Raw genomic sequence first — 13,640 nt, 5'->3', positions numbered from 1 at the left:
TAAAAACAACATATGGAAGTGGATGGATTGAAACAAATCCTTAAAAACAGCATATGGATGTGGATGGATTGAAACGAATCCTTAAAAACAACATATGGAAGTGGATGGATTGAAACAAATTCTTAAAAACAGCAGATGGAAGTGAATGGATTGAAACAAATCCTTAAAAAAAGCAGATGGAAGTGGATGAAACAAATCCTTAAAAACAGCTCATGGAAGTGGATGGATTGAAACAAATCCTTAAAAACAACATATGGAAGTGGATGGATTGAAACAAATTCTTAAAAACAGCAGATGGAAGTGGATGGATTGAAACAAATCCTTAAAAAAAGCAGATGGAAGTGGATGAAACAAATCCTTAAAAACAGCTCATGGAAGTGGATGGATTGAAACAAATCCTTAAAAAAAGCAGATGGAAGTGGATGAAACAACTCCTTAAAAACAACATATGGAAGTGGATGGATTGAAACAAATCCTTAAAAACAGCATATGGATGTGGATGGATTGAAACAAATCCTTAAAAACAGCATATGGATGTGGATGGATTGAAACGAATCCTTAAAAACAACATATGGAAGTGGATGGTTTGAAACAAATCCTTAAAAACAGCTCATGGAAGTGGATGAAACAAATCCTTAAAAAAGCAGATGGAAGTGGATGAAACAAATCCTTAAAAACAGCAGATGGAAGTGGATGGATTGAAACAACTCCTTAAAAAAAGCAGATGGAAGTGGATGAAACAAATCCTTAAAAACAACATATGGAAGTGGATGGATTGAAACAAATCCGTATAAACAGCATATGGATGGATGGGTGGGGTGGATGGATTGAAACAAATCCTTAAAAACAGCATATGGATGTGGATGGATTGAAACAAATCCTTAAAAACAGCACAGGGATGTGGATGGATTGAAACAAATCCTTAAAAACAGCAGATGGATTGAAACGAATTCTTAAAAACAGCACATGGATGGGTGGATGGATTGAGCTTTATAATTTTACAGGTATTATTTATGCTCTAACAGCAACATTACACACTAACTAAAGTTTGAAAAATGGGATCACGACGAACAGGACCTTTAAAAACAGCACATGGATGGATGGGTGGATGGATTGAAACAAATCCTTAAAAACAGCATATGGATGTGGATGGATTGAAACAAATCCTTAAAAAAAGCAGATGGAAGTGGATGAAACAAATCCTCAAAAACAGCAGATGGAAGTGGATGGATTGAAAAAAATCCTTAAAAACATCACATGGATGGATGGGTGAGTGGATGGATTGAAACAAATCCTTAAAAACAGCATATGGATGTGGATGGATTGAAACAAATTCTTAAAAACAACATATGGATGTGGATGGATTTAAACAAATCCTTAAAAGGTCCTGTTCTTCGTGATCCCATTTTTCAAACTTTAGTTAGTGTGTAATGTTGCTGTTAGAGCATAAATAATACCTGTAAAATTATAAAGCTCAAAGTTCAATGCCAAGCGAGACATTTTATTTAACAGAAGTTCCCTTTCAAAGCCTACAGCGAACGGCCGGTTTGGACTACATCCATGTACATCCTGCTTTAATTACGTCAGTAGAACAGTTTGTCGACTAACCTCCGCCCACAAGAATACGCGAAAAAGGGGGCGTGGTCTTGTTGCTCCCTCGTGGAGAAGAGGAAGTGTTGCGTTCAGTTCGGTTTGGTTCGGTTGCGTTTGTCGCCATGTCGTTCAGACGCTGTTATTTTCATCCCGAAGTCAAATCACCTTTGTTTGGCCTTCAGGGGCTGTAGTTTGAGCGCGTTCATCTCCCGTTATGGTAAGAGGCGGGACCTTTCCGGGCAACGTGCCCTAAGCTGCTGTCGAATCACAACACGGGAACCGCTGGCACAATCAGAACACGTTACGTATTTCTGAAGGAGGGATTTCATAGAACGAGGAAATTCTCAGGCCGTTTTGAGAACAGTGAAATTGTAAATTGTGTGAAAAATACTGTGTTTTTTTACACATGAAACATGAACACGTTATATTGCACACTGTAAACACAATCAAAGCTTAAAAAAAACACGAAAAACGGGACCTTTAAAAACAGCAGATGGATGTGGATGGATTGAAACAAATCCTTAAAAACAGCATATGGAAGTGGATGGATTGAAACAAATCCTTAAAAACAGCACATGGATGTGGATGGATTGAAACAAATCCTTAAAAACAGCACATGGAAGTGGATGGATTGAAACAAATCCTTAAAAACAGCACATGGAAGTGGATGGATTGAAACAAATCCTTAAAAACAGCATATGGAAGTGGATGGATTGAAACAAATCCTTAAAAACAGCATATGGAAGTGGATGGATTGAAACAAATCCTTAAAAACAGCATATGGAAGTGGATGGATTGAAACAAATCCTTAAAAACAGCATATGGAAGTGGATGGATTGAAACAAATCCTTAAAAACAGCACATGGATGTGGATGGATTGAAACAAATCCTTAAAAACAGCATATGGAAGTGGATGGATTGAAACAAATCCTTAAAAACAGCATATGGAAGTGGATGGATTGAAACAAATCCTTAAAAACAGCACATGGATGTGGATGGATTGAAACAAATCCTTAAAAAAAAGCATATGGAAGTGGATGGGTGGGTGGATGGACGGACGGATACAAAACCTTAAAAACAGCAGATGGATGGATGTCATTCAATTCAGAAAAATACTATGAAAATAATATAATATAGCTGCAATTGTCCATTTTACCCAATATTTGTGTGTGTTGTGCAGAGTATTGGGCTGTTAGCTTAGCAACAGCTTGTGTTATGCATTTTCTAAACAGAAGATTGCAAGTCTTACAGCAGAATGGGCAACATTACACAACATCCTCTCATAGCTGACAGTCAGACGACAGCTGTCTGCAAACTTCCTCTCGCCAAAGTTTACTTCATAACCTTTAAAACAACCCACAAAACAGGAATGCTTGAGTTGTTGTTAAATGCGCCTACACTGGGTGCAACCTACACATCAAGTATAGAGGTTGGAACCAATAAATGGATCTTATTCAGAGCCTAGAAGCACTGGTTTGTTAAACGATTCTCGAATGTGCATTTGAATGCCAGTGTGGACAGAACACAAGACTAAAGGCCGTAAAGAATGATAACTATAATGATAACTATATTAACACCCACACAAATGGACAATAACGCTCTGTCTATTAAGAGTGCACACTTTTGTCGTTTGCCGCTTTAAATGTTTGAGCTCTTTAAAGCAGGATGGATTCTGATTGGCTGTCAATATTTTTACTGATAATGAGCTAAACATATTGTTCTGAAAGTAACACTTGCGCTGCTGAAATCTCAAATGTGCATCACTTGGCAACAGTCTGCCGAGGGCCGTAAATGCAATGAAAATGAGAAGAAATCTTTCTCGAAAGTACTAATAGAATCGTTAAAGGAGCCATTACAGAAGTGGAATCGTTTAAGAGAAACCCAGAATCGTTAAGTTCACAGGTCACAGCACAGCACACAGCACAGGTCACACGACCTGCAGTAATTCATTCTTCCCGTCTTAGAGACCAAAGGCTGCAAACTCAATGGCCTCATTCATCACACAGAGTCGCTACAGAGAGAGACAGAGGTCACAGAAGCCTGTGGATGTGCTGTGCTTGGAATAAGGACAACTTCTTGTGTAGGGATCAGCCAGGACGCTTGACTCGTCCTCAAACAATCAGTTAGTCGGCCAGTGCGTAAAGCTTCTTCATTACTTTTTAGTGGTGGTGCTGTAAAAGGGCTGAATATAGAGTCATTCAGAGGGGGTTCAGCGTGCTGACAGTCAATGGGTTCACAAAAACAACAATTTGTCAAACAAAGCAGCAAGTAGTCATTTGTTTTCAGTAACAGCTGATAAAAAGTTTTTAAAAAATTGTCTTTTTTGCACTTCCTGTTCAGTGAAACAATGCAAAATGTGCCTATAATGGTGCGTTCACATAAGACGCGAATTAAGCGTTTCGCACGAGTGATTTACACGTTAAATCAATGGAAAGATGCGAATAGACATTCTACGGCACGAATTGAGCTTCGCTGCTTCGCTCATTACAGGCTCATTCTCATCAGAACGGCCACGTATTAAAAAAATGGTCGGGTGTAAATCGGGCTCATAATTAGTAAAGGTGTCGGGCCGGGCTCGGACACAATGTGCACGGGTAGGGTCGGCTTGATTTTTTTGGGCCCAATCTAAGCTGTGATCTGAAGTGTGTGTGTGTGTGTGTGTGTGTGTGTGAGGTAAATGAAACCGCGCTTCTGCACCATTCATTCACACAGAAACTTGCAGGATTCAAATTTAAAGCTTTTTGCAGCTTAATATTCACAGACACTAGTATATATATCGCGATTTGATTTAAGTGTACAGACCAACATTTTATTTATTCCGCTATGCAGTAAATTCTGTTTTTATGACTGGATTCCGTCTGCATTTTCCGCATCGCGGAAATGAATCCTTATGACGGTTATTTAGTCAAGAGTAGTGAGAGATTTTGTTTTGTTGTTGTTTGATTAACATTAAGACGCAGACAGCAACGCAGCAGGAATATTACATTATAATCTTGGATTATGCAGCAGACATTATACAGCTCAGTGCCTTCAGTTAATTAATAAACCATCAGTTTGTTATATCGTTTGTAAATATTTCTTCAAACTATAGCCGTCGATGGTTGTAAATTGATAAAAAAATCAGCCAAAGAATATCGGCGTCCGATACATCGGTGCATCTCTACTTGAGGCTGAGTAAATCATGGGCTAATTTGCATTTCTGGGTGAACTATCCCTGTAAATGCTGTTGTGAGCTTTAGATTCGGCAGGCTGATTCCTGTTTAAACAAGGACGACCACTGCAGATACCTTGGGGCTGAATGGCACATCATACTTCTTAATCAAACATGCATTGTTCAGAGAAGAAAATTGGAGAATACGGATTCATACTGCAACAGTATGGCTGTAATATCTGCAGTAGGTGTCCATTCCTCAAGGCCCACTACAGGAAGCAGTATTGACAAAGAGACACATGGTAGGTAGCATTCCCATGAGGGCCAATTAGGAGAGAGGCTGCAGCAAAGCATTCACGCAAACATGTGAAACATCCCATGACGGAAACTTTGGAATCTTCTCAGGGTGGGAGCGCTCCATTCAAACAGTCCGCTATCATCTCAACCACATCTTCAAACCAACATTTCTTGTCTTGTGCATATGTAAGCATCTCGACGTGGCCCGTTATTGGCCAATGTATTGGGCATCCACTCGAGATGTAGTCGGTTAAAATGGATGAGGACTCGTGAGAATGAGTTAAAATTGGTAACAAATTACAAATAAAAAGTCAGTGCTATCAGTTAAGAACATTTAATGTTTAACAAATATAAACTCCTGTCCAAAAGTTTGGGGTCAGAAAGATATTTTTAAAAGTAATTCCTACTTTTATTCAGCAAAGATGCATTCAACTGATCAAAAGTGACAGCAAAACGTTCTTTTCATCAAAGAATCCCAAATAAAATGTGTCCTAACCCGACAGAATCTGGTAAAGGTATCCAGTTTTTGTCCTAACATTTGTGAAGGCGATGCGCAACATTTTTATTATAGAAACAGTTTCTATTGCTGCGACGTCACAGCTGGAACAACAACATAGAAAAGTACGTTTACAATGATAATCATACCTGATGATTATGTGCTTTATTTTTTAATAATAAAATAATTTAATGTGAGCTTGAATATCATACCTTTATAGCCAACAAGAGGGTTCAAACTGTCAACTCAATGTGAAGAAAACGGGAGATTCGGTCACTCAGTATGTATTTTTAATCATGTAAAGATTATGTAATATTTATGAATTGCAGGGCTCGACAATAAGGGCAGCCCGGAAGCGATTGGGCCAGTGCTGCATCTTCACAAAAGTTTATCTTTTGCATGTATTTTTAAGCCTGGTCGATTTAAATTGGGCCACTTTGCAACTTTGCAAGAAGACTCAAAAGGGAACTTGATTCAGTACGTGTGCGCTGTGTGAAAGTTGTGTGCGCATACAAATTCCGATGCGATACGAAAGTATTTTTCTGAAAAATGTGCATGTACCGAGTTTACTTTTGACTACTGAAGAACATCTAGTTTTGCTCAAGACTCTCACATTCATTGATCCCGTAGGGAATCTATTCGATGCAGGAAGACAGTGAAGTGCAGATGGAGCAGGAATCCAGACACGAGAGCACATTCCTGATACCCGTCACAACTCGTAACCTCCTTTCCCAAATGTATTCACACATTACTCTAGGGCCCTAGAAGAGCAGACGGTTAAACATTTACTAATTAGCAATGCAGGCTTCTGTTACGTTTACTTGCAGTTACAGTTGATTTATTACAGGATCAGTTGTGGTCTGGACTAACCTGAGGTAAAGTGTTTTGATCAAGAGCACAAAGATTATCATTCCTGAATCAACCCTGTTGGGGTTTGAACTGCTTGGGTGTTTAAACACCACACCCCATTATTAGCTGCAGTCATCCGAGAGCCGCAAAACGGTCGCACATGGTTCATTTGATTGACAGCAGTTTTATAAACCCTGTCTGAGGCAACAGAAATAAAGCACATCTTAGAGTCGTGATGAAAGAGAAGAAGCGATCTTTTCTTTCATGTTCCAAGTGGCCAAGATTTGGAGGCTAATTTGTATGAATTTGTATGATCTGCTTATGCGCCACTGAGAGTTAGGTTTAGGGGTGGACCCTTTTCTAAAAAGCATTAATTTTTATATGCATCACTTTGTATGAATTCATACGAAATCGACACCTCATATGCACGGACAATTGTTCACAATAATATCTAAGACATCCATTTAAAAAATAGATAGCAGCTTCAGTCTTTTCAACCACACATTTTGTCAGTTATGTGTTACAAACATTCAAAAAGCAGGGGACAAATGTGTACTGGGATAAAAGTTTATAGTTTGGGTATGAACATTGATATCTAGCGATCAAAATAGAGCAAATCACCTTTTTGAAAGTGATTGACACTTGTGTGTATAAGCAGGGCTGGGCGATATGGCCAAAAAAATCATATCTCAGTATTTTTTGGTTGAATGGCGATACACTGCATATATCCCGGTATTTTCTACGTTTTTCTATTTGGATTAAAAAAAAAAATCTGTATTTATTTTAGGGGTGCACCGATCTGACTTTTTCAGTCCCGATACCGATACCGATGCCTGGGCTTTGTGTATCTGTTGATACCCGATACCGATCCGATATATTGTTGAATTAATAATAAACTGTATATCTTCCACCTTATACCTTCCTTGAAGAGACTAAAGGCACCAGACTTTACTAACTAAACATAACTAAGACAAAATAACAGATGTATGTAAGGTGTTGAATTCTTATTTATTTAAAAAACAATTGTGCATTCAAATCTAAAATAGAATGTAATCTAACTTCTTTAAATAAATAAAATGTAGCAGTGGAAACAAAAAACAGTGTATTGGTCAAACATACAATAGTAATCTGACAGTTACCAAACATTTTTTACACTACAGATCATTGTTTTGGTATATAATCATATCAATATTAAAAAGTAGCATTACAAATTAACAAATAGTCTAATTTTCTACCATATGCAATTTAATAAAAATTTTCAGCTAGCTAATAACAACTTTGTTCTGGTTTCACCTCACTCCAGATTAAATGATTGTAGGCTAGGCCTATTTATTTTACTACACATTGTCAACAGAAATAAGATGAAATACTGTTGATAATTAAAAATAATTCTTACTACCCACTCTTGCTAAATTGGGTAAGCACACTTGTGTTCTCATTTCAGTTGCGTTCTGAGTAAATTAATAAACTGAGTTCATGAGTTCAGTGTTGGACAGATCAGTTGTTCTGGCCAGTCGTTAAAATGATTCGGTTCAAAGGAGTCATTAGGTCACGAATCGGACATTAGCAGACGCGTTGTGTGCGAATCCCGTCTGTTAGAACATCGCGAAAGATGTCAACACACAGAAAACACTTCATAACTGGATATAATTTGTCTCCCGCTTATTGAAAGTATGCTTTATGTCAGCTGGTCAGAGAAGAGTCAATGTTTTTTGAGCGCAATTCACACCCAGTGATAATTCAAGGACAAAATTGTCCGAATGTGTCACGTGCAACATGGTTTCGGTCTTCCGAGCTTTTGATTTGGATTAATATGTGAAATATGAGAGCGAACACTGATTATTTTGAAGACCCAGAGAGCGCGCACGGGAGAGGAGCTCTCAGATCGGTCTCTCTGTCACTCAGTCACAAGCGCAGCATCTGTTCTACATCACTCGTAAATCACAATAACTCATCAAATTAGGCTTTGGCCGTCAAAAAAATGTCAATGCAGGAAAGACCCTGACTTTGCAGTAATACCCTCGAAACAGCGACGAACTAGTTGGCGTGGCAAGCGTGAAATATCTCCTCCACACAGCCGACTCTCTGGCTCGCTCCCTTCTAGCATGCGACACACGTGAAGCTGACGAATGACGTAGGTTCTGCTGCGACGGAAAAAAACACCTGGATCGGCTTGTGGATCTGTTAATTTTTCCGATCCCCGATCCAGCTATTTTGTCAGTATCGCGGCCGATATCCGATCCTAATATCGGATCGGTGCACCCCTAATTTATTTTAATAATTTTATTTCACATCCTGCCCAATGATGTCCTAAAAACAATTTTGATATTGAAGACTTTAAACAAATACGGTGAATGTAATGTAGGCTATGCAATATATTATGTGCAAAAAAGGGGGTTTACAATCTAAAAACTAAATTAATAATTTAGTTTTTTAATTCACTAAACTAAAAATGAAAATAAAAACAAAAAGCATATTAGCCTATATTTGATTATAACATTCTAATGGTCATTTTAATAAAAATATGTGTAGGTTTAAAATTCCCCATATATGGCACATTTATTGTCCAACAACAAATATTTTAGAAATATTAATAATTTAGTCTGAATTATTGCGTTCGTATTCTATTGAGCTCGGTCTGTTTGGCGCGAATGCACGCGGCGGCGCTCATTCACGGAAGCCTGAGTTTCAGCGGAGATTCACTTGCAGAAGGCTCATCCTCTCCGGACAGCAAAATGGACATATTTGTATGACTTTCTAACATTTTACAGATGGAGAATATACCTGTGAAATGTAAGTTACGCACTGAGGAAAGCACCACAATTCAAACGCATTAAACACCGTCAGCACAAGTAGCCTATTTCTTAGAGCACAAGCTGCTTCAACCTATACATGTTAACTATATATTACCAGTTATTTTGAAGCCCTTAATATAAAGCATGTGTCAGGTTTAGGACAAATTGTATCAAGCACTTTCCCTGCATCAGCTCATTCTGCTCCGCTATTTTTCAGATGCGTTCGTATCAATCTACTATATCGATATAAACGGTATTGCCTCATTCCATAAGTTTCTAAAAATGTATCGATGTACAAACTCGATATACCGCCCAGCCCTAAATACAAGACATCACTTATAATGCCAGGAGGTGGCGACAAGAGATAGTTTAAAAAAAATGCTTGTCATTGAATCATTTATTCAAGAGATTCATTCGCAAACACTGATTCATCCAATAATGAAACAAATTATTTTTTAATTATTTCGTTCTAATCAATGTATTTTAAAAAAAGACTGTAGCAATGAACATTTTGTCAGAACCTCTAACAAATTAAGTATTATTTTATTTAGTTGCCTAATGTTTTTTTTCTTCAGAATCATGGGAGAATCACAATCTCAATTTTAAACAAAGAAATCGTGATTCTCAATTTATCCACAATCGTGCAGCTCTAACGAATATAGGCGATATATGTGCTTAAATAGACAGTTATCTTCTTTACATGCAGGCTAGTTGACAGTCGCCTGTAGTCCTTTTTGTGTGTTCAGGTACTGTTTTTTTTACCCTGACGCAGGTGACGTGAGGCGACAACACAGTCGGCTTTCATCAGCGCTAGTTCTTTGGCGTCAGTTTGGTGTGTCCCTACTTTTAAAGGGTCAAGAAACCCTGAAACACGTGCACAGATCTGTACATCGCTGAAAACACTAAAAGCACTCATACATTTTACCAATAAGTGGAAATTTGTTATTTTTGCGTTTTTCTGAGCAATTTCGTTCTTCAGAGTTGAAAAACAAAGTCGAAGCAACGTCACAAAGTGTGAGGTAGAAGCGTGCCTTCGGACTGTGTGACTGGCTGCGGGCACGATTCTACGTCAGCCGGCCCCCTGCATTTATTCATGAGTATTAACTCTTTTAACCCAATCACTGCGCTGTATTACGCATGAGATCGCATTACAGTGGAGAATTCAAAAACACGTGGCGCGCGCATGAGAGCGGTTTCTGTGCGGAACGCCGCAGCGAGTTTAACAATGCTCACAATCATATAGATCAGATACAGACCAGAGCCAGCGCGTTTCAAGTTTTTTATGAACATATTTCATACACTCTAGTGCTCTAAATATGGAGCAGCACCGTGTATGCCATAGGCGCCGATTCCGTGGGTGCTCGGGGGCTCAAGCCCCCATGGAAAGGGTCCAGCACCGAGAAAAAAAACTGGATATTCTCCATTAAATGTTAACCAAAACATCTATTGCAATTCGGGAACCTCTCTGATTGGTGGACCTCAGGTTGTAATATCTGCCTTATATGAGTGCTTGCCTTTTTAAAGCGGTGGTGGGCGTGGTTAAACCGGTATCTTAAGGTCAATTTTTCGATTCTCGATTATATCGATTCTCATGAGCTGAATTTAAAAAAGAAAAGAAAGGCGTATTGTAAATGAACACGCTTACTGTGCCTAATGTGTTTCTTACAGCCCATAGAAGCTGTAAATATGTTTAATGTGAATTTCTTGTGTCTACAGCTCCATTTTTGTAACTTTAGTTGGATTTTAACTCATTTTTGAGTACGGTTAACAGGCTTTAAGTTTTCATTTGCTCATGTAGAGCTACAATTAAATATGAAAAGAGTATGTTTGTTTCTAACGGCAATCGTAAGTGAAAATGCTTAGTATGCATAATATTTTTTCTTAAAAAAAGCTGTTACAGAAACATTTCTGATTTAACGTTGATCTTTGAAGTATTGAATATTTGAACACTATTTATGACACATAATTCTTAAGTTTTGATAATAATGCAAAATCAATCGGTAGTTATTGATATTTTGAATGGAATAAGAGACACAAACCTGTACATAATCAATCGTGTTTGCTCCCTTTCTTTAAATCGCAGTGCTTCGGTGCACAACATAAGATAGTCCAAAAAGTGCGCACATTTGGAGAAATATATTCACACGTTTACCTCATATTTCTTTACATAGAATAGAACCACAATTTATTGATGATCGCAGAAAGACGTTTCTCTGCCGATCCAACAGTCAATATTGCGTAATAATTCCCACCTTACGGTGACGGTAAACTTTTGTGTTCTGTCTCATAATACATTATGAGTCTGTTTATTGTGGCCAGCCTAAGGCACACCTGTGCAATAATCATGTCTAATCAGCATCTTGATATGCCACACCTGTGAGGTGGATGGATTATCTCGACAAAGGAGAAGTGCTCACTAACACATATTTAGACAGATTTGACAAATATTTGAGATAAATAGGCCTTTTGTGTACAAGTCTTAGATCTTTGAGTTCAGCTCATGAAAAATGGGGGCAAAAACAAAAGTGTTGCGCTTATAATTTTGTTCAGTGTATAATATCTGGATTAGGTCCCAATAGAGTGAGTTTTGATCAGAAACACTGTATTAATCTCATACTGTCACTCTGAAATAAACGCTGGATTGAGGCGCGTGAAATCCTAGGGGATCATTAAGCGGGAGAGTTAGTGTCCATTTCTGATTTTATTGTTTTGTATATTGTCATGTTGCAGTGTTTTACTCTGCAATGTTTTAAAACAAAAAAGAAAAAAAAGGCAGGACCATAGACCAGAAGGGGAGAAATACGAAATCTTTGAAGTGACTCCCATGAGCGCAGAATTTTTATCGAACGTTGCACTAGTGCAGGGGTGGGGAACATTGATCCTGGAGAGCCACTGCCCTGCAAAGTTCAGCTCCAACCCTAATCAAACACACCTGAACAAGCTAATCAAGGTCTTCAGGATTACTAAAGTTACAGGAAGGTGGTTTTTTTTCAGGGTTGGAGCTAAACTCTTGCAGGGCAGTGGCACTCCAGGATCAACGTTCCCCACCCCTGCACTATAGTGACGTAAAAGTCATTTATTGCAATATTTATTATAAAGGATTTTTGCATGAACATAATTTCTCATAATTCATGTGCATCATAATTTTTCGTCAAAATAACCTCCCCTCCCTCTTGCAGCTCATCTCTGATGATGTAGATTAATAGGTATGAGGCTCAATAAACAACAGTGAAGCCCAAAAATCCTGTGTATGAAAGCAGCATACTGGGAATATAACACCATGATGTCTAGTCTCATCTAGGTTAAGACTTCGAAGACCAAAAAAATGTCTCACTAAGTTTGTACAGCCATAGAGTTGTTATGTGTGAAGTCAGTCCAGTCATTTAAACCTGACGCCGGTCAAAACAAACCACTCTAAATGACACTTGATCATAACAACTGCACATTTGTTTCATATATATACTACGACTTCTTCTGGTAATGCAATAAACGTGTTTGTTTACACTCTATGTCGCTATTACTGGAGTTACATTTCAGCTCATGAGACTGGACTGACGGTTTTAGCTTAGCTTAGCATGCTATCGTAAACCTTCAGATCAAACGGCGTAACTGAGGCACGGAGGACAGATTTACCCGGATGAAAGAGCACCTACCTCAGCCTCTCCCTCCTCCAGACTCCGCAGGCTCCATACCACCAGCCCCTGGATGAGCAGGATCGTTAAACCGGCCGCGATTGCGAGTTTATACCGTCTAAGGAGCTTCTGTACACGGGTGCTCGCGACCATCTTTCCCCTGTGATTCGCAGACAGCAGCGAGTCATATCAGCCGCGATTCACACTAGTCTGGAAGGAGTCGACTCATTGAATCAGACTGTGAACCGGTCAAATAAATGTGGTTCAGGGTTTTTTAAAGGGATAGTTCACTCAAAAATGCAAATGACCCCATGATTTACTCACCCTCAAGTCATCCTTGGTGTATATGACATTCTTCTTTCAGACGAATACAATCAGAGTTATATAAAAAATATCCTGGCTCATCCAAGCTTTATAATGACAGTGAATGGCGTTTTCTGTTTTGAAGTCCATAAAAGTGCATCTGTCCATTATATAACTGCTCCACACGGCTCCGGGGGGTTGATAAAAACCTTCTGAGGTGAAGCGATGCGTTTGTATAAGAAATATCCATATTTAAAACATTGTTATCTCTAACTTCCGCTAACTGTTGTATGTACGTGCGTTCACGAGAGATTGGCGTTCCAGCATTTGACGTTGGACGTAGGTGTAGCGTAACTAAGTTCAGGTGACGAACGCAGAAGCACAGAAGATAGAGAAAAATGTTCTAACTGGTTCCAATGAGAACTATCATATTCTCACCAGAGGAGCATCCTATGTCATACGCTGGAACGCCAGTCTCTCGTTAACGTACGTATGACAGTTAGCGAAAGCTAGAGATTACAGTT

General features: G+C 38.7%; 1 protein-coding gene across 2 annotated transcripts in view; it reads right to left on the bottom strand.

The window, feature by feature from the left end:
- The window catches only part of xylt2 (xylosyltransferase II), a 32,908-nt gene extending 19,888 nt beyond the window's left edge, over positions 1-13,020 (bottom strand). The window contains exon 1 of one of the 2 annotated variants that reach the window (XM_079832954.1): positions 12,835-13,020. In XM_079832954.1, the coding sequence (XP_079689080.1) occupies positions 12,835-12,966 (132 nt within the window). In that variant the 5' untranslated portion in view covers positions 12,967-13,020. The remainder of the gene's footprint in view (positions 1-12,834) is intronic. The other variant, XM_079832953.1, reaches the window with a different exon arrangement.
- Positions 13,021-13,640: the final 620 nt, after the last annotated feature.

The sequence above is a fragment of the Gobio gobio genome, assembly GCF_949357685.1.
Source record: "Gobio gobio genome assembly, chromosome: 1".
NCBI classification, from domain to species: Eukaryota; Metazoa; Chordata; class Actinopteri; order Cypriniformes; family Gobionidae; genus Gobio; species Gobio gobio.
This window is presented reverse-complemented; position numbering and strand designations above follow the sequence as displayed.